We start from the raw sequence: 22,441 nt of genomic DNA, 5'->3' as shown, positions 1-22,441 counted from the left end.
CCCAGCTACTCGGGAGGCTGAGGCAGAGAATTGCTTAAACCTGGGAGGCGGAGGTTGCAGTGAGCCAAGATTGCGCCACTGCACTCTAGCCTACGGGACGGAGCGACTCCATCTCAAAAAGAAAATGTGTCAGCATTTTCTTGTTAAAGCTCTACCCTTTTAAATCGTTGTGGTGAAGGGATACAATTGCACTTAGTGGGTGCTTCATGAAGGATAGACATTTTAAAAGGTAATTATTTTGATGATCCTAGTTCTCGGCATTTAGGGGATGACGTTGCTTGGTTTGGATGGAGGAAAGTGGTTCAGAGAGCAGGGCAGGTAGGGGTTTTCCAGGATAAAGAGCCATGTGGACGACAGAGAGGTGGGAGAAGGATGAAGTGATGTTCTCCGGCCTTTGCCTGTGGACACTGGGGGTCCCTGCCCAGAATATTAGCCATAGGACTGGAAGGTCCGTGGCTCCCTATAGACTAAATAACTCGGGAAGGGTGGGTCTTTTTTCTTTCATTTCTTCAGCCTTGTTTGGGGCTTGAGATTTCCATCCATGAACCGGAGGCTCAGATGGACAGTGAACTTGGAATACTGCACCTTTCCCAGTTGCCAAGTCCTTTACTTAAGCCCTGCTTAACTAACTCTTGTAATTACTTTCTGCTGGATCAGATCCAACCTCCTCTGCTCCAGATTTATGGCTTCTCACCTGAGTCCTTCACCAGCCTCACCCTAATTATCTTTATCTACTCCCACCTCCCTGTCTGCCATGATTACCATTCATCGCAGGTGGCTTCATCTCCGTCCTGTAGGAGGTCTCCTTCTGTAGTAATATAGTAAAGCATTTAAATATATTTCCCCCTACTTTTTCTTATTCAGCCTCATTTAACTGTCTAGCAGGCTTCCAAGAAAATTATTAACTTCTTTTTTATCAGTAAGGGTCTTGAAGCTTAAAGTAATGAATGGATCAGCTATCCTAAACATATAAAGTAAAATTTAAAGTAATCTTAACCTATCTGTACTGGCACAGGATACATTTTATATTATTAAACAATATTTTGTCCTGAAGGCAGGGACCATTTCTTTATTATTTTGTTAAACTTCTAGTACAGGGCTGAGAGCAATATAAGAGCCTCATGCACATGGTTTAATTTTGTGTATTAGAGGAAGGGTGAAGTTTAGATTGCAGAAGAGGCGTAGAAGGCTTGATATATTTAAGCTGAATCACTCCTCTGTATTTCTGTTGGTTGTAAGTTTGCTCTGCCCCATCAGAGAGGGCCAAGATGTCTTGTGACTACATGAGACAGTGAAATATGACTGCCATTTAAATGCCTCAAAATTGATCACTATTCTAATTTTCAGCAGAGCCCTGTGATCGCGTAATACTCAAGGCACCTCTACAGCTGGTTCATTAAATTTGGATGATTAGCATTGAGTTGGATGAGAATAAATCCAGCTATTGTGTCAGATATTAATTGTAAATCAGAACATGCTATTTATAAATCCCAGGATGTTTGATAAAGCTAATTTTTCCAGGGCTTGTGTTTGATGTCAACTCTTTAAAAAATATGCTTTGCAGTGGTTTTTTGTACATGTCTGTCATTATTTTTAAAAATTTTGAGCAGAATGTTTTCTTGCTCTACTGGAAAACAACAGTCCTCATTTTGAAGTTTGGCTCTAAGGGATTGTTCCCTGGATTTTCCCAGGAACTACTTCAGCACCTTCCAGGAAACTTTTGTTTCAAAGCTGCCATTGCTGATGTTTAAAGGCCATTCCTTTCCCTCTTTTTTTCTTTTCTTTTAGAGAGAGGGTATTGTTCTGTCACCTAGGCTGGAGTGCAGTGGCCCAACCATGGCTCACTGCGTTCTTGACTTGGGTTCAAGTGGTCATCCTGCCTCAGCCTCCTGAGTAGCTGGGACTACAGGCATGCACCACTGTGCCTGGCTAATTTAAAAACAGTTTTTTTGGAGGGTAGAGACAGAGTCTTAGTATGTTGCCCAGGCTGGTCTCAAACTCCTAAGCTCAAATGATCCTCCCACCCCAGCTTCCCAAAGTGCTGGGATTACAGGCATGAGCCATTGCACCTGGTTCCATTTTTCTCTATTTTGAAATCTTCTCTTTCTAGTCCTTATTGTTATTCTTCCTTCAGCAACTTTGCAGCCTTAGGAACACTCAATAAAGACTGGAGTTATATAAGAAATACTTGAAAATTAACACTTGGTTCTAAGTTTGATTGTAAAGTCCTTGCTCTCTAGTTCTAGGGCTTGTTTGTGTGGAATCTGTGGCCCTGGCTTGGAGTGTTGATGACACTGAATGATGCCTTAGGTCACGACTCGAGGAACCAGTAGACCACAGAAGGCTCAAGGCATCTTACGGTGCCCAAGAAAATATTAAGAATTCAGAATAATTTCTTTCTTTCTTTTTTTTTTTAAGAGATGGGGTTTCACCATCTTGGCCAGGCTGAGTCTTGAACTCCAGACCTCGTGATCCATCTGCCTCGGCCTCCTAAAGTGCTGGGATTACAGGCGTGAGCCACCTCACCCGGCACAGAGTAATTTCTAGGACATAAAATGACTATAGTACCTTCTCCCCATTTTCAGCTTGTAGGAATCTGGAAGATTCGGTTGAAATAACATCCTAAGGTTGAAAGAGTAGTATCTCAATTTTATTATAACTAGGATCTAGGGAGAAAAGTAACATTGCCAGGATCTTGTCTTATAATGGATCAAACCCAAGCCTGTCAGTCATGATGCTGGGATACTTGTCCCAGCTCTAGTATGAACTACGGACCTTGAATGTCACTTTGTGTCTGTGGCCTCAGTTTTCCCATTCCTAAAATGAATGGTTTGAACTATGGGATCTGTCTCCCAGGTTCCTTCCCCCAACTGATGTGCGCAAACATATTGCTTTCCTACTCCAAAATTAATTTCACCTCTACCACTTATATTTTTTAATGTTTTTTTTTCTTTTAGGCAGAAATACCTATCTTTTCCTCCTATGCAAAATTTTGCCTGGTAATAGTGGGTTTTTTGTTTTTTTTGTTTGTTTGTTTTGAGATAGAATCTTGTTCTGTCTTCCAGGCTGAAGTGCAGTGGCATGATCTCAGCTCACTGCAGCCTCCACCATCTGGGCTCAAGTAATTCTCCTGCCTCAGCCTCCCAAGTAGCTGGAATTATAGGTGCATGCCACCTGGCTGAGTTTTTATATTTTTAGTAGACACGGGGTTTCATCATCTTGGCCAGGTTGATCTCCAACTCCTCGCATCATGTGATCCACCTGCCTCAACCTCCCAAAGTGTCAGGAATACAGGCATGAGCCACCATGCCCAGCCCTGGTAATAATTTCATATAATCAGATGAAATGGAATGGGAAGGGCTACTAGTGTTTATTGATTAGCACCAAATGAACTGGATATTATTATGGTGGAGCACTTGGAAAAAAGTGGGTTCACCAAGCCAGTGGTTGTCCATGCTCAGTTGAGTTATTTCTGGAGAATGTTACATGTACTCCTTAGCAGAGGTTTTAGGCCTTGAGCTGTAATGAATTTGCTAGGGTGAGACGTTCCTCATGCTTTTGTTATCTGTTTGCATTTTAGGACAACAGTAGTAGCAGCAGCTGCCTTCTTGGACGCCTTTCAGAAAGTGGCTGACATGGCCACCAACACACGTGGTAAGCAGATGGAGGCTGACTCCCAGCGTTAACTGCATTCAGCATGCGGGCTCGTCCCCTTGGGTGGCTGTACAAGAAGATGCAGCTTAAGTTATCAGAGCTGAGCTGACTCATATTTTTCCATTTTTAAAGACTCAGTGGGATTCCACATATTAGAAATTGCAACTAGTTTTCTGGATAATAAAGCACATGTGAAGAAGAATGAAAAAGAAAGAAAATGAACTGTTTCTGCATGAGTTGGCTTGATGAGTTTTTTGATCACTTTAATGACGTGCTAGTTGCGGAACCATGAGCTATGCCTTTGGTTGCAATTTGCATTTTCTTCCTTACATAGGTTTTCCTTGTTTCCTCGTGGAATGGGAAGCAGTAGGAATGATTGGAGAGACTATTTTTCTGAGTTTCCATAAAATGAGGAACGCTTTTAAAATAAGGATCTCATTGTGTTATTATGTGTCCCTTACATTTGACTGGAAACCTGCTGAGATAGAGACTATGACTTATTCATGTCTGAAGCCCCAAAACATGGTGCCTAGAACATCGGCGATGTCTAAAGTATGTTTATTAAATAAATGAACAAAGAGAAATCTTTTGAAAAAAATACAGTGGCTGTAGCGAGTACTGAAACATAAAAATATTCATAACGTGAAAAGTATAAAAGGAAAATGAGTATCCCTATATGCATGACCGTCTTTAGAAATGCAACATTACAGTTGGGTGCAGTGGCCATGCCTGTAATCCCAGCACTTGGGGAGGCCGAGGCAAGAGATCTGAGGTGGATCACTTGAGGTCAGGAGTTCGAGACCAGCCTGGCCAACATGGTAAAACCCCATCTCTACTAGAAGTACAAAAATTAGCCAGGTGTGTAAAAAAAAAAAAAACAAAAAAAAAAAAAAAAAAATCTCTACTAAAAGTACAAGAATTAGCTGGATGTCTACTAAAAGTACAAAAATTACGTGCCTGTAATTCCAGCTACTTGGGAGGCTGAGGCATGACAGTTGCTTAAACCTGGGAGGCAGAGGTTGCAGTGAGCTGAGGTCATGCCACTGTACTCCAGCCTGTGCAACAGTGAGTGAGACTGTCTCAAAAAAGAAAGAAAGAAAAGAAATGCATGCAACATTACCATTAACAATTCCTCTTTTCAAAGGGAGGAGGATGCTTTTTTTTTTAATTGCAATGCAGCTACTTTCTCCTGCCTCTTACTTTAACTTGTCTTTTAGGGTCTCCATGTTGCACTGGTAGCTATAGCCCCGTTCTTTTCGTTGTCATGGTGACATTGGAAAATTTGTGTTCTAGGGGCAAGTGTTGGGGACTGCTCCCAGGCACATGAAAGTTTCTCTGAACCACCAGATGGGTACCTTCAGTGCAGTGATACTCATTTATCACAGGTGCTTAATTAAATATTTGAATGAATTTGCAGCAAGAACATTCCTCATTCATTGAACAAACATCTTTTACTTCAGGCACTATCATGGGACCACAGAAAACAATATGACTCTCCTTGTCCTGGGGGGGCTTACAATTGAGTGGGGAAAATAAGATGTATAAATAAAGAATTTCAGCATAGAAATAATACGTTTGGTACATTAATAGTTGTAGAACAAAGTGCTAGGGGAATATAGAAAAGTGAGCAATTAACTAAGGGAGTATAGGAAGTTTTCCTAGGGGAAGTAATATTTCTCCTCATTTCTAGGACACCGATAGGCATTTGCAGTGTTCCCTGGGAGAATGTGACAGAGAAATTAGAACCATTGTTTCTTCATCCAGTATGTCAGCTTGGTGTGGATCTTAACCAGTACCTTTTTAAAAGTCCTTTAAAAAAATTGTTCCATAGCTTATGTGTGTGTGATAGAAACTTGACAGCTGGGTGCAGTGACTCATGCTTATTATCACAGCAGTTTGAGGCTGAGGCAGGTGGGTCACCTGAGGTCAGAAGTTCGAGACCAGCGTGGCCAACATAGCGAAACCACATCTCTACTAAAAATACAGAAAATTAGCTGGGCATAGTGGTGGGTGCCTGTAATCCCAGCTACTCAGGAGGCTGAGGCAGGAGCATTGCTTGAAACCAGGAGACAGAGGTTGCAGTGAGCCGAGATCATGCCATTGCACTTCAGCCTGGGCAATAGTGCGACACTCTGTTTCAAAAAGCAAAAAAAAGAAACTTGAGAAAATACAAATGTAAAGAAAAACTTAATATGCAAGCCACTGCAGGGGTAATAGTATTGAATTTTTTATTGTCTTCTACTTCAGCAGTATCTGGAACTGGACTTGCCAGCCATATTGATATCTTTCTGTAACAGCCATCAGAATAGGTCTTTCTCACTCCATCTCCCAGGCTGGAGTGTAATGGTGCAGTCTTGGCTCACAGCAACCTACCCCTCCCTGGATTCAAGCAATTCTCCTACCTCAGCCTCCTGTGTAGCTGGGATTACAGGCATGTGCCACCACACCCGGCTAATTTTTGTATTTTTAGAAGACATGGGGTTTCACCATATTGGCCAGGCTGGTCTCGAACTCCCGACCTCAGGGGGTCCACCCACCTCAGTCTCCCAAAGTGCTGGGATTACAGATGTGTGCCACCATGCCCAGCTAATTTTTTCATTTTTAGTAGAGACAGAGTTTCACCGTGTTGGCCAGGCTAGTCTTCCAACTCGTGACCTCAAGTGATGTGCCCGCCTCGGCCTCCCAAAGTGCCAGGATTATAGGCGTGAACCACAGTGCCTAGTCCAGAATATGTCTTTTGTTTTTTCAAAAGCTGCTCTACTGTTTTAAGGAACTTGGTTATCTGGCATTGCATGATTGAGGGCTCCGTGATAATAATGTTTTTATATTTTAATGTTTAATTCTTGGGTGGATCCTACAGATGGACTGGAGAAAGGTCCTCAGATTGTCCATAAGTTCCTGTAGGGGGAACCTGGGATTTTGAAGATGCTGCTCCCAGAATAGTTCTTGGCAGGACACCAGAGGGCCTGTAAATTGTCATCTTTGAAGGGAGGAAAAACAGCCATTATTTGTGCAAAAAGAAACCAAAGAGCCTCACTGCAGAAGTAACGGGTGTAGAATAGTAATTTGGAGGTGATGCATTTCACCAAAGGCAAATAATCTCATAGTGAACTAACCCCTGCTTTGACATATTTTTAGATCATTGGATTTCAGATCATTGTTAGTGATACCAGGATACTTTCTGTTTAAAATTAATATATATTACTATTTTCATTGAATGTGGAAGTGTGAGAACTCTCAAATGACCTAAATGTATGTGGGTGATGGAAAGAAGGTATATTTTACAGAGATAAGGGAAACTTGAATGCACTTCTTAATAAGTGTCAGAAGTAACTTTTTTTTTTTACTTAAAAATTAAAAAAAATAGAGCATGCTCTTTAGTTTAAAACATTGAAATAAGTCGGCTGGGTGCGGTGGCTCATACCTGTAATCCCAGCATTTCGGAGGCCGAGGCGGGTAGATCACCTGAGGTCAGGAGTTTGAGACCACCCTGACCAGCGTGGTGAAGTCCTGTCTCTACTAAAAATATAAAAATCAGCCAAGCGTGGTGGTGGGTGGGTGCCTGTAATCCCAGCCACTCAAGAGGCTGAGGCAAGAGAATAGCTTGAACTCGGGAGGTGGAAGTTGCAGTGAGCCACGATCACAGCGTTGCACTCCAGCCTGGGCGACAGAACAAGACTGTCTCAAAAAAAAAAAGAAAAAAGAAAAAAAATTGAAATAGGTATATGAAGTAAAATCTACCCTCCCTAACCTCCCTGCGCCTCCCTGGGATTTGGGTTAGCGTTATTTACAAATATTTTTGCATATATAAACAAACATGCCTGGGAGAAGAAAGAAAACTAGTTTTCCACAATATGTGGAATGACACATGAGATAAAATATCCCTGTGTGACCTTTTTCAGAAGGCGGCCCCTAAGAAACATTGTTCCTGTGCTTTTTACTGCATAGTATATTATAGTTATTTTTCCAGTACCAAGATCTACCTGATTCTTTCTAGCGGCCAAATGGTGTTTCTGAATATAGCACTGTCTGAATATAGCACAATTGAATCGTTATTCTATTGATAGATATTTAGGTTATCTCCAAGTTTTTGCTACTACAAGCTCTGCTGCAATTAATGCCCAAGTATATATCCTTTTGAAGTCCTACAAGTGACCTATTTTTAATGGTGTATGGATCACCAAGGAAATGATAATCTGTAAAAAGTGCTTCACCCTGTTTTGGTCAGCAGCAAATAGATTTGGGGCTTAGGTTGGTGTAGGCTGTGACTCTAGCAGAGTTTGTGGTTTGATAGCTACCCTCTACAGAAAGAGTATCCTTGATCTACTCCCTTGCTTTAGAGCCATTCCATGTATTTTTTTCTTTTTCATTCCCTCTTGATGGAAGCGGTAGGAGGGAATTGCAGTTATTATTAAGTGCATCTCTTCTGGGCAGGTGCCCAGAATTTCAAGCTAGCAAGTTGCTCTGGTTTCCAAAATATTAGCAACTCATATTGTTTCCAAAAGGAAACAGCTCTGAATGGTCTTTGTCCTTTATAGCAAATCTTTTACACTAGCTATTAATAAAATTTACTTAGGAAAGACTTTGAAAACTAGTCACTATAAGAGCAAAATCAATCTAGTAGTTATGTACCTATTAAACAGAGTGTGAAAATATGTTAGAACTTAGTTGCTTCCATTATTTTTTAAATGAAAGTGTATAAGTGGGTATTATGATGTGTATATTTGGGTTAATAAACTGTAATGGAATTTCAGCTTATTAGCACTAGGCGCAGTTCCACATTTTATTGATTTTAGACTCTGGATGAATATACAATTTGTTTTAAATATGAAAGTACCTTTTTCTGTATTATTGAACACAAAGAATTAGTCTCTAGGTATCTGGTATACATGGAACCCAAGGCTTTGCGGAGCAGGGTCTCTGGGTCTCTGCTTCCTTCACATCCATGATGGATCAGCATATGGCTGTCACGGGAGCTGAGAAATGTTTGAACTGAGTGGCATGCATTTGTCTGGGCTACTTAAAAAATAAGAAAAATTAAGGAAATTAAGAAAAAGATGATACCTACTACATAGTCTATGGTGAGAACAAAAAGACTTAAGAGGCATAAACCACTCAGAACAGCCCAGCCCATGGTACACATTCAATAAAGGCTAGCTATCCTCATTTCCAATCTTAAAATCATGCCCACTTTTTAGACTAACAAATAAAAGATTCTGGACATTAAAGATGATCTAGTATGTCTGGGATCCATTTCCTTCCTTCTGAGAATCTGAAATGCCTTTCTCAGGCATTTGATGTGTTATCTAAACTTCCCTGAGATGGTTATTTGAAACCATGAAAGTAATTACAGAGGCAGATGAAAATGAAAGTCACACAACACTGTGCTCTTCAAAGGCCCTTGCTGACACAAGCAGTGGCACAGTGGCCAGGATGGACCAGTGCTGACTAAGAGGGAGCGCGTCATCCGCTTGGCACTCTGCGCAAGTCCCTGATGTGGAAGGGCACAGGCTTACAGGTGTATGAATTTTATTCCCCATTTGGACCCTGAATGCATTAAAAAAAAAAATCTTTGTAGCACAAAAAAATAACCTGTGTAGTTGAAATACAAATTTATGTGTGTGTGTTAGAATAATGACTAGATTGGGATTTGGGGTGTGTAGGTTTGACTTCATGCATTTTCAGCCATGTGACCTTGAGTAAATATTTCCCTTCTCGGGCTTCCATTTTCCCACCTATAAAGGACCTAGGACCCTAGATAATCACAAGTCATTTTTTTTTTTTTGCTCTAACATTCTATGATTTTAAATCTCTCTTTGGTTCTCATTAACTATAAATGAAGTTGGACAGTGTAAATTTCCTATTCTATATTATCTTTAGAGCTTCCAATTTTTGCTCTGAGGACAAAGGAAGTGGAGGAAGCAAGATTAAGCCAAAGATAGTGGAGGGAAAAGGTTAGAAGAGAAAAGGGAAAATTACAGATGGGCGTTTGGGTTGAGGCCCCCTCTTAGACTTGGAGTGTGTGCAGGAGGGAGGCAGGTGGATGCCAGAACTTCAGGGACAGCCATTGGAGGCTGGAGCCTTAGCCAGGTGCTTTAATCCATGAGTCTGGATCACCAAGGCTGGTGAAGCGTGTTGGAAGAAAGTTTCTGACAGCTTAGTTCTTACAAATGTGTTACTTGTTTACAGTACAGATACTGGGAAATGCCATGGTCTGCAGTTCTGGCATTACTCATCACAGTCACTCAAGAAGTTCACTTTAAGGTACAGATTTCAGGGCACTGCCACTCCTATGGAATCAGAATAACTGGGTGAGACCCAAGAATCTCCAATTTTGAAAAGCTTTCTGGGAAATGTTGCTTTCCGGTGAGGTACGTTTGTGCTGACACATAAAGCTTCTTGCCATCTTGCCAGAACCCACCTGTCCACTGACATCTCCGTGCCCATGGCTGGCAGCTGCATCCACAAAGAACTGCTCACTGTTTTCTGAAACCCTTAAAACCTTTGATCCCTTTCTGCTGGTGCATGTGCATTCCAAGCCCGGAATGCCCTTTCTAGCTCTCCCCTTCGTCACCCTGTTTATATGCATGAGGATCTGCTCCCGGTCTCCCAGGGGTTTACGAGTTGTGTCACCTGTGAGACCTTTGACCTCAGGAAGTAAACTGGCTCCTTGCTCAGGGCCTCTGGGGACATGCTGGGGTTGGAGGATTCCTCTAGCTCTGCTGTCACTGTCTTCCCCACCAGATTGCAGACACCTTGAACAGGGCCTTGCTCCTTTCAGAAGAACTCATATTCCCAGATGCTGAGTATCTGGCCCTCAGCAGGGTGCAGACCCATCTGCTGAATGAGTGACTGCGCACACACCGAAGCTTCCACATTAATGCGGCCCTCATGGATCCTGGTGGGAAGCCCGTCAGCTCTCGGGCAAGGGGCTGTTGGGATGGGGTCTTGGCCACATTCCACCCTGGAGTTCAGAATTCGAATCTTGGTAACCCCTCCCTGAGGTCAAGTCTGATGCAAGGGACAGCTGGGTAGAAGGCAGCCACCCTGCTTCGTGGATGGAGTGGAGGAGGGGAGGGAACCTTTCCTTGGAGGGGAGAAAGTGCTGGGTTATTTGGGTTCTCAGCTGGGTTGTTTCCTGGCTCCAGCCAGACTGCTCTTATTTGCTCCTGAGTTTTATTTTAACCAGATTGTTTAATTGGGACTTCGCTAGCTTATGACTTCTGAATTGACTTTGGTATTCAAGCCCAGAACTCTTTGATGTAATTAGAGTCTGTTTCTACTTAGCAAACTTTTTTTAAAAAAAGATTGATGCATAGTAATGTGCATGTTTTGGGGGGTACATGTGATATTTTGTAAACTATATGAAATTTTGTAAATTAATATAATGTGTGAAGTTCAAATCATTTGGGAGGCAGAGGTAAGTGGATCACTTGAGGTCAGGAGTTTGAGACCAGCCTGGCCAACGTGGTGAAATCCTGGCTCTTTTAAAAACACACAAAAAAAAAAAAAAAAAAAAAAAAATTAGCTGGGCTTAGTGGTACACCTCTAATTCCAGCTACTCAGGAGGCTGAGACATGAGAATCACTTGAACGCAGGAGGCGGAGGTTGCAGTGAGCCAAGATCATGCCTCTGCACTCCAGTCTGGGTAATAGAGTGAGACTCTGTCTCAAAAAACAAAAAGATCAAAGCAGGGTAATTGTAATTGGGATATCTATCACCTGAAATCTTTGTCTTTTCTGTTTGCTACCTAGCAAACTCTTTAGCCTCAAACTGAAAAACATTTTTTTCAAATTAAAAACATCATATAAGAGGCTCTTCTTGCAGGACTGGAACGGAAAATTCTTCAAATATTACCATAAGGAAATGTCAAATGTCTTCATTTGATTAAAAATAAAAAGACATATCAGCTAGGCGCGGGGGCTCATGCCTGTAATCCGAGCACTTTGGGAGGCCGAGGCAGGTGGATCACCTGAGGTTGGGAGTTCAAGACCAGCCCGACCAACATGGAGAAACCCAATCTCTACTAAAAATACAGAAATTAGCCAGGCACAGTGGCACATGCATGTAATCCCAGCTACTCAGGAGTCTGAGACAGGAGAATCTCTTGAACCCAGGAGGTGGAGGTTGTGGTGAGCCGAGATCGTGCCGAGTGGAGATCGTGCCATTGCACTCCAGTCTGGGCAACAAGAACGAAATTCCATCTCAGAGAGAGAGAGAGAGGGAAAGGAAGAAAGAAAGGAAGGAAGGAAGGAAGGAAAAAAAGAAAGAAAAGAAAGGTCTCCTTGCTGTATTTGTAAGTGGGTGTGGGGGCGTAAGAATGAAGCTATAAAAAATAAAAACATTTGTAGTTGGTTAAAATGGAAACTTGACTGGGCTCAGACAAAGTTACTTTTTCTTTCTGATGTCTTTTTTGTTTTGTTTGTTTTGCTTTGCTTTTAGCTGCAGGCCTTAAGTCAGGACATGTGTACATGTGGATGACACTGATGCAGTCTGGCCTTTTAGCCTGGGCCGGGGTCATTGTTCTCTGACGCTAGAAATGTTCCGCGTCTGCCTTGTCCAATATGGTAGCCAGTAGTTGAGCATTTGAAATGTGGCTGACTGTGGTGTGTCTAAGCAACAGCAATTGTTTTTATTTATTTATTTATTTATTTTTTAGACGCAGTCTCACTCTGTTTCCCAGACTAGAGTGCAGTGGCATGATCTCGGCTCACTGCAGTCTCCACCTCCCAGGTTCAAGCAATTCTTCCGCCTCAGCCTCCCGAGTACCTGGGATTATAGGTGCCCACCACTATGCCCAGCTGATTTTTTGTACTTGGTAGAGATGGGATTTTACCATGTTGGCCAGGCTGGTCTCGAACTCCAGACCTTGTGATTTGCCTGCCTTAGCCTCCCAAAGTGCTGGGATTACAAGTGTGAGCCACTGTGCCTGGCCAGAAATTTAATTTTTAAAAAATTTCAATTAATCTGAATTTAAACAGTCACACATAGCTAGTGGCTATTGTATTATACAGCACAGATCTAGGGAATATACTATTCCTACAAGAAAGGCTTGTTTTTCTTTAATAGTAAATATGTTATTTTGAGTCATTTATGTTGTTTTATATCAGCTTTGTTGTGGGCTTACTGCATAAGTACCTGGGATTCTGGGAATGTGAGGATCAAGTAATTAGGGGCTTGTTTCTGAGGCATTACTGAGTGATAGTAGGGTTTGGGCCAGGCACATGAGGGTGGGGGGTTAGGTGGAGATATATATAAATAATTATAGTTCCCAACAGCAAATGCACCACCCATCTTTTTAAAGTATGTCTGTTTCATGCATTTTCAATGGACAAAATATTGTTCCTAAAGGGGTGAAAATTGGTTCCCGAGGAGGGAAGGGGTTCTTACTATGTTTATATATAAGGCACAGATATACCTTCAGCACATAAACATACATATATCCGTGGAATTTAAATTGTATGGATGTGGTGGCACGTGCCTGTAATCCCAGCTACTCAGGAGGCTGAGGCAGGAAAATTGCTTGAACCCAGGAGGTGGAGGTTGCAGTGAGCCGAGATGGTGCCACTGCACTCCAGCCTGGGCAACAGAGCTAGACTCTGTCTCAAAAAAAAAAAAAAAAAAAAAAAAAGTGCCCAAAAAGGCTGCTTATGGGAGCAATAATGGGGAGGGGGAAGCCTGAGAAACTGCTTTGTGATGATGACCTAACTTTTAAGCCAGGTCAGGCTTTTTCTTGTTACACTCTTCAAGGTACATAGAGGGAATTTTCAGGAACCCGAGGAGGGTGACTGCTGTTAGATACTTTAGCAGAAATAAGAAAAGTGGCAAAATGCATTCATATTGTTGAGGCCCATAGACTTGTCAAAAGGTCACTGAATGTTAAATGATAACTGGGTCCAGAGGCATTCGAGACTGGTGTGCTTCCTCATGGTTACGTATTCACCATTTATAACTCTTCTGCCTCACACGTGAATATGAAGAATAACTTTAGTGTTGGGTCATGTCCAGCAGCCCTTTATTGATTAGACTTTATAGCCATAATCCTTTTCATTCGATTTAAAAAAATCTGGTTGTTAGGTGAAATGACTAATGCATTGGACTTGGGTTTAGAGGATTCTTGCCTGAAATGACAAAGAAACAAGTCCCATCTTCCAGGATGACTAATTTCTATGCACAGTTGATCTTTGGTACGTTTATAGCTTTGCTGAAGGCTGTGGTGGTATTAAAACGGGGTAGATTTAGTGTAGCCTTGTTCACCTCTGTCAGTTCTTGAAACCATCTAAACTGTATATATGTGTGTATGTGTGTTTGTGAACACATGTATGTATGTGTATCATATACTTTTTATATTGAACAGTTTTTATAATCTCAATCTTACATGATGTACAAATAAAATCTATAAAAATGGTTAAATTTAATAATAGGCAACACAGCTAAAATCTGTGGTTATTATGTAAACATAGCTTCAAAAGGAAGTTTTCCAGCTCCTAAGCCCTCCTATAAACAGATTTTAGAGCTTTCATTGCCCTAGTGAGAGGTGATATAAAAAAGATTGTTTTAAATGGGTTAGTCAATGTACATTCTGCTTTTGGTTTCATCGTTTTGATGTTTTTCCACTTCAATTTGCCTTGTGTCATTTTAATTTGTTAGCACAATAGATTTAGTCAGATGCATCTGCTATGAATAAAACAACTTTTTAAAAATGGCCCATGCATGTAAAGTTTGTCTCACCAGTTTCCATTTTTTAAAGCTGTCATTGTTTTTGGAGTGTGCTTTCTATGAAACTTCAGACTTTGTGTTCAGTCCGGGACAGTAGGGTGTCGTGCATTTTTAGCATCTTTATAACTCATGCTATACATAAGAACTGGAAATAACAAATGAATCTGTATATTTATAGGGAGTTTTTATTTTATAAATTAAAAAAAATACCTTTTTCCCTCTTCAGTTGATTGAGTTATGGTTGCTTATGTGTCTGATTATTTTGATAGGCAAGTCCGTATATTTAGGAGATTTATAATCATGAACCTAGCATTACTGGTGATAAACGAATCCCTCCTTCCTAATCCCGTTGATCTTTTCTTGAGGTACAAACTGATGCCTGATGAGAGCACTGTTACCCCTTTGACAAGTGGCCTTTTATTATTGATCTTTGGTTGGGTAGCAACAGTTGCCGGAGCACTGTGGTCAACCAGCATTCCTGCTTCAGTAGTGTTTTGCTTTTAACTGTGTCTTCCTGGAAGGACACATGACAGGGCAGTCGTCATGTGTTAGCCCAGAATGAACACATCCGAATCCCACATTTACCAAAACATATCCAGGGTCCCCAGGGCAGGATGTCACCAGAATTGTACCATCCTCCAGCAGGGATAGTGAGGGATATCAGAATTCCACACCCAAGCGTGTGTGTCTGTCCTGCTAAGGATTGTCCTACTCCTAGCAGAGAGAAATTCTTGCTCCGTTCAGTGGGGTTTCCCCATTAAGCTTTAGTGTATTTCCCCAGATGATACTTGAATTCCATCTGGATGCTTGTGTGCTGTTCTCTGTCTAAACTCAGCAACCTTCATCAATGCCGGTGAATTATGTGGTGTGGTGGTGGCAGTAGCAGCGGTGGTGGCGAGGAAGGTCCGAGCTTGGAGAGGATGTGTGTTTTCATGGGTGACTGAGGTTAATTTGTGTGCAGCATAGTTATTTGTGTTGTTAGGCAGTTTACATAATAAAGTAGTTTACTCAGCAGTTCCCCCCTTCCAGCTAACAGAGCCACTGTGCATTTTGTATACAAGCACTGACAGTTCTGCCCTCTTCTCCTCCCCCACCTCTTTCCATCCTTCTTCTTACCTTTGCTTCCCATAGATTGGCTTTTTGTTTTCACTTAATAACTACTACCCCATGGCACCCCCACTGCCACACACACACACACACACACACACACACACACCCCTTGTCGTCACTTTTGGTAAAATATTGATTAATGCTCATGGACAAATGCAGTTATTTTAGTTCATGCAGATGAAGTAAAGCATTTTTTTTTTTTTGAGATAGAGTTTTGCTCTTGTTGCGCAGGCTGGAGTGCAGTGGTGCAATCTCGGCTCACTGTAACCTCTGCCTCCCGAGTTCAAGCAATTTTCCTACCTCAGCCTCCTGAGTAGCTAGGATTACAGGGATGTGCCACCATGCCCAGCTGATTTTTGTATTTTTGGTAGAGATGGGGTTTCTCCATATTGGTCAGGCTGGTCTCGAACTCCTGACCTCAGGTGATCCACCTGTCTCAGCCTCCGAAAGTGCTGAGATTACCGACTTAAGCCACTGCACCTGGCCACTAACTTTTTTTTTAATGTTCTCTTGTGAAGAATAATTTGCCATAGAGCAATGAACTTGGTTTGGTCTGCTCTGCCCATTTCAGATAAAAATAACCATCTGGAATGTAAATGTGAACTTGAAGACACTTGAAGTTGTCAAACTAATATTTTCCTAGGACGGGTCAGTTTGGTCAGACCACATAGATGCTTCCTCTGTGCTCCCGCTGAAAAAGCCTTAGCTAGAAAACACGCACAAAATGTGAAAACTACTTGGAACTAAAAATTTCACTTTAACCGCACATGTGTCCTCTGCTGTAGGAAAAGTGTTACCGGAAAATAACTCAAGGAATACATGTAGAATACTAAAAAGGTCTTCTGTGATGGAGAATTTGGCAGTGAATTCTCCTTTCTCATTTTAAAGAAATTTGATTTGTATACACTACTTTTAGAAAGCTTAAAGTGGTAACTACTTGGAAGTTTTTTTTTTTAAGTAGCTATCTGGCTTTTCATTTTTAAGAAGATTCAGGATTTTTTTTCTTATAGCTCACCTAATATCCTTTTCATTTTTACTGGGGACATTGAGAGTCAGTGAAGTCACTTGTCCAAGATCACCCAACTAGGAAGGAGAGAGGGGATTCTAGCCATGGGTTTTCTATTGCAGGATTTCCCTTAAAAGCCACCTAACCAGTTCCTGGCTTTGGCTTCTTGGCTTAATGGTGAGGGAGTTTAAGGAGGACATGACAGGTTGTGAACAAACATCCCTGTTCTGTATGCTCAGTCGATGATTGTTCACAGACGTTTTTGTTTGCTTGTTTGTTAATGAGAAACCCGTGGTCATCTGTTTTCCAAAGTGGTTCTCTGCTTCCATTCTGGCTCTGCCTTTTTCTGGGGAAGATTTTTTTTTTTTGAGGCAGAGTCTCACTCCATCACCAGGCACCAGGCTGGAGTACAGTGACACGACCTCGGCTCACTGCAACCTCCGCCTCCTGGGTTCAAGCAATTCTCCTGCCTCAGCCTCCCGAATAGCTGGGACTAGAGGTGCGTGCCACCATGCCCAGGTAATTTTTTTGTATTTTTAGTAGAGACGGGGTTTCACCATGTTGGCCAGGATGGTCTCGATCTCTTGACCTCGTGATCTGCCCGGCTCGGCCTCCCAAAGTGCTGGGATTACAGGCATGAGCCACCTCGCCCGGCCTGGGGAAGATATTTTTGTTTTCTTTTAGCTGTTTGGAAGGGGGGAGGCTATTTTGCTTACATTTTAATCATTTGTTTCATTTGACATAAACTTCTTAACTGTAAGAATAATGAGGCTTCGATTCATCTACATTGCCTTAGTAGATGCACACATACACACAGACACATACATACACAGATACATACATACACACACATACACACAGATACACACATACACACATATATACACACATGCACACATACATACATATACACATACACACATACACAGATACACAGATACATATATATACACAGATACATACACACATACACACACACAAACGTACACGTATACACACATACATACACACACACACATATACAAATACAGACATATACATTACATACACAACATATACACATACACATATACACACATGCACACCTGTACACATACACGTACACACACCATATATACACAACTTACATATACAACATATACACATATGCATATATGCACACACAACATACACACATGCACACATACGCACATACACACACGTATGCACATATGCACAAATACACAAGTTTGTTGATCCCCAAATGTTTACAATTGCTATGGACCTCTTATTTCTAGGAGAAGACGCTGCTGTGGTAATCTGCAGCATTTCCTGCTGTGTGTGCTAGGGCCCAGAGACCTCGGTTACCATGGAAACTAATATCCAGCCGACCGGGTGGTACTTCCCTTCAGAGCCGCATTTGAACGAATTTCACAGTTCAATACAATGCTGCTTCTTCCTGCCTTTAAAATCAGGAAAGGGGGCAAAGCTGATTGATTACAAGTAAAATGAAAAAATACTGTTTCTGCTAAGACAGAAAGGGACCTTTAATACGCACCCTTTTAATGTGATTGTCAGAAGTAGGACAGTGCACAGTTATCTTAAAGATGGCCAAAGGATCTGATAAAATACAAAAGAATTGTGGAGGCGATAGTAAACACTCTTCTTCCTGTGCTGCTAATCCCCGGGCTTCTCTTTGAGAATGACTGGCCTGCGAGGCTGACAAGGGCATTCACCCGCTGACTCTGGTGGAGTCCATTTGGTTCACCAGAAGGGCTTGAGGGCGAACAAAAGACCTTGAGCTCTCTGCGTGTGCTGGCCATCGTGTGTTTCCTGACCCCTCTCTCTCAGAATCCACTCACAGAACCAGATCCGAGAGCCTGGGAGAGCTTGCCCGGATTTCAGCCCTTGAGTTGCCACTTAAGCACGTGATTGCCATCTGTGCTTGCTTAAAGGCGGATGCTGATTAGGAGAGTGATACTTCATTTGGATAATACGATTTAAGCCCAAGTGCAAGCTGTGTTGCTGTTCTGGAACTGCAGGAAACATGAGCCATGTAAATGCACCACACAACCTCCTGCAGTGGTCCAGGTGGTCCTACTGGTCACGGACTCCAGTCTGTGTGGGAGATGACAGTGATCCCAAGCCCTGGGTTCCCATGCAGGTATATGAACTCCGGCTTAATGAGATGGAAGGGTGGTAATTGCCTCCACCCTTATTTAGATGATGCCCATTGCTCTGGTGTTTGTTTTCTCTCTCTCTCTCTCTCTCTTTCTCTCCGAGTCTCGCTCTGTTACCAGGCTGGAGTGCATTGGTGCAATCTCGGCCTCCTGGGTTCAAGTGATTCTCCTGCCTTAGCTTCCCAAGAGACAGGGTTTCACCATGTTGGCCAGGATGGTCTTGATCTCTTGACCTCATGATCTGCCTGCCTCAGCCTCCCAAAGTGCTGGGATTACCAGGCATGAGCCACCGCGCCCGGCCTGTGTTTTCAGACGTGTTTGCAGAACGTGAGTGCTGGGAGAGAGTGCTATTTGGAGATCTTAGTCCAGCCTCGGTCTTGAGCATTTACTGTGGGTCCTCTGCTGTTGGCGCTCTCAGTTCACCCACCAGCTGCCTTATCTCAGGTTGAGAAAGGTAGTGGGAACCTGTTTTGCAAATGAAGACTCTTGGTGACTTGAAGTGATGTGGTTAAAATGGCACACAACTTTGAAGCTGTGTGCGATTTTATCCAAGTGTGCCAGACACACATTTTTGGAGTATGTCTGTCGTCTGTGTGAGGCTCCAGTCCCATGTTCTTCCCACCTCAGGGATCAGTTTATGGAAACACCGCAGAATTGAGACCAGGGTTTCTCAGTCTGTGATTTGAGGCTTGATAAATATTAGTTGTGAGGGGCGTGCTGTGCATTGTAGGTTGCTTAGCAGTATTCTCAGCCTCTACCCTCTCTCAGTTGTGAAAACCAAAAATGGGTATTGAGATTGGCCCTGGCTGAGAACCACCAAGCTAGACCTTTGAGGTTTCTGTTGAGCAATTTAATGGAACTATAGCTATGCTTTTTTTGAGGTAGTTGTAGCCAGCTTGGTTCATTTAAGCTAGGTTTTAAATCATTCATAACTAAGTTACGATTTTAGCAATTGGACAGTCCATGCATTATTTCATCTGAAAAACTACTAACTACTCTGCCAAGTTGCATGTATAAAACTCTGCGAAGAGTCCACATCTTACTAAAAAAAGACCGCTTCCTTTTTACCAGGTCATTTCCCAGACTGAAAATATGCAGGTTTTTGTTGTTGTTTGTTTTCAGAAGATTAAATCAAGTAAGAATAGGAACGGGGTGAACAGGGCGCTTGAGTTCGCATTCGTGGAGCGCTGCCTGCGTGATGGAGAGGGCTCAGCGAGGTGGAGCTGGGAATCCTATAGGAGGTGGCTGCAGACCCTCTCTGCCTGCTCACAGCTGTGTGGCCCTGGGTGGGTCAGTACAGCTGGACACACCTCAGTTTCATTGTCTATGAGATGACAGGTCTGCTGCATCTGCTTGTCCGGGTGACGGTGGAGAGGTCAAATGAGGTTGTAGTTGTGAAAGCATTTTATACATTGTAAAGTCCAGGCAGCTGTAATGAGAGGTCATGGTGCTCCTGTGACTCAGGACTTCTGGGCTCCCTGGCCACCTTCCGACTGCTGGCTCCTTGGTCACTTAGAGACGTGGCGCTCCCTTGGGTTCCGCCTTCACCCCTCATGGCTTCTCCCCTCCCACTTGTTGGTCTCCAGCTTCTGCCACTGTTTGGGATCCTGTTCAGTCCCTTTTTATAGTTATAAAATATTTTAAGTATGACATATAATTATAATGATTGTTAACTTATTATATGGCTTGTGATTCGATTCGGGGTTTGAATGGGGTCTTAAATGAATGTGGGGTTTTTGGCTGTTTGTACATGCCCCAGGTGTGCTGAACATGTCACCCCCCCTGCATCACACACACTTGGAATTCCCTCTCCTTCCCCTCACCTGCAGACTCTGACTTATCCTCCAAGGCTACCTCAGACGGTCTCTCCTACAGGACACCTTTCCTCCTTGAGGGGCTTGGGGGCCCCCTGAGAGCTCTGCCCAGACGCTGGGCTTCGCTGTCATGTCACTGTACTGTTAGCTGTTCCCTGGTCTGGAGATTCTCCCACCTTGGCCTCCCAAAGCGCTGGGATTACAGGCATGGGTCACTGCAACCAGACTCTTTCCTTTTTTTTTTTTTCTCATTGAGATGAAATTCATATACTGTAAAGCTAACCATTTTTAAGTGAACAATTCAGTGACATTTTGAACGTTTCGCAGTGCTGTGTGATACCACTTCATCCAATTCCAAAACATTTTCATTATCATGAAGGAAAGCTGGGTACCAGGATGATGAAAAGGTTCTGGAGATGGAGGTGGTGATGGTTACACGAAATGTGAATATGCTTAATACCACTGGATTGTATATTTAGAAACAGTTATAATAGTGAAATTCTTGTTTTTTATTTATTTATTTACCACGAGAAAAACACACAGAATCCCATACTCAGTAAGCAGTTACTCCCTGTCCCCACCCTTCCCAGCCTCTGGCGCTGTTTTATGTTTTCTTTATTGTTATAGCCTTAGCCCCTAACATAGTAGGGATCAAATCTCTGTTGAATGAATGGAATTACTTTCTGCTTTAACACACATTTGTTTATCCATCCAACGGCTCTGGGATGAGCAAAGTTATCTTTAAGGACATTTCTTTGAAATGTTTTGCTAGTGTTTATTTAAGGGGTTTTCTTTCTCCTTGTCTACCAGCATCTCCATAGACATGCCTCTTAAACCAAAGCAAACTTTGTAGCTTATCTGCCCCCATCTCTGTTATCTTTAGTTGACATTTGGGGCCAGTGATGGAATCTGGTGGCATCTGGCACACTCACAAACAAAGTGTTATTGAATCTCTCAGATACACGTAGCAGGTCAAATATATGCCTTTTCTTAGGCTATTGATGCTTCTTTTATGAGGGAGAAGGAAAATCTATCCATCCTTTTAGAAGTGAATGTTCTTAATCTCATTGCTTCCTTGAAATGTGGCCGCCTTGTTGGTTAATTCTTTTCTTTATGCTTGCAACTCACAAAATCTTGCTCTTTTCTGTTCCTCTATAATTCATAAAATCGTATTGCAGTTGGCTTGGGTAGAACATACTTAACTGTGGTTGAGCCTTTAGATTTTCCTTCTGGCATGGACAAAAGCGTCATTAATTATAAATATGAATTCCTTTGCAAAATGACAAGATTGAACATTTCCTCATGCCAGTAACCCAGCTGTTTCATTCTAATGTGCAACAAAGACTTTTTGGAGATTGTTTTTAATGGCCATGGTATAAAAAACTAAAAAATAAGCCAAAAGGAATGCAGAGTAGCTTACAGTTCATTTGCCTAGGGGAAAAAAAAAAAAAGAAGGGTTTTTGGTATGCTATGGTTGTCTTTACTCTGGTGGTATATTTGCAATCTTAAAGTTTTGGTTGTGGCTACAAACCAAATGGTTATGCTCTGCTGTTGTCAGATACAGGATTCTATTTGTTCAGATGGTGAGTATTTGAGAATCCTATGGCTCAGGTCATCTTTTCACTCTCCTTGGTTTGATAATGGAAATAGGAGTGGTGTCAGAGCCCTCACTGTGGGTGGGTACTGGCTTGTCGTGGCCTCACCACTATCCACTTGGTAACTTCTCTTATTGCCCCTGGAAGAGGCTGCAACTGGGCTCAGATTCCAGAACTTTTTTTTTTTTTTTTTTTTTTTTTTTGAACTGTAAGCTACTCTGCATTCGTTTAGGCTTATAAAAAACTAAAATAGAAGCCAAAAGGCCCTTTCTCCCTGGTTACAGTGATGCTTGTTCTTCAGCCTTTTTTTTTTTTTTCTTTATGCTTGCAACTCACACAATCTTGTCATTTTGCAAAGGAATTCATATTTATAATTAATGACGC

General features: G+C 42.2%; 1 protein-coding gene and 1 long non-coding RNA gene across 8 annotated transcripts in view; both read left to right on the top strand.

The window, feature by feature from the left end:
- The window catches only part of MTSS1 (MTSS I-BAR domain containing 1), a 185,603-nt gene that overhangs the window by 28,027 nt on the left and 135,135 nt on the right, over positions 1–22,441 (top strand). For all 7 annotated transcript variants that reach the window (XM_032246465.1, XM_032246479.1, XM_032246495.1 and 4 more), the window contains exon 3: positions 3,581–3,654. In XM_032246465.1, the coding sequence (XP_032102356.1) occupies positions 3,581–3,654 (74 nt within the window). The remainder of the gene's footprint in view (positions 1–3,580; positions 3,655–22,441) is intronic.
- LOC116529099 overlaps positions 22,338–22,441 on the top strand; it is a 17,989-nt gene continuing 17,885 nt past the window's right edge. Inside the window, exon 1 of the long non-coding RNA XR_004259383.1 lies at positions 22,338–22,349. This is a non-coding gene — a long non-coding RNA (uncharacterized LOC116529099). The remainder of the gene's footprint in view (positions 22,350–22,441) is intronic.

The sequence above is a fragment of the Sapajus apella genome, unplaced genomic scaffold (assembly GCF_009761245.1).
Source record: "Sapajus apella isolate SASKATOON/1434 unplaced genomic scaffold, GSC_monkey_1.0 scaffold3, whole genome shotgun sequence".
Taxonomy (NCBI): domain Eukaryota; kingdom Metazoa; phylum Chordata; class Mammalia; order Primates; family Cebidae; genus Sapajus; species Sapajus apella.
Note: the sequence above shows the minus strand (reverse complement) of the source record. Positions and strands in the feature narration are given on the sequence as shown.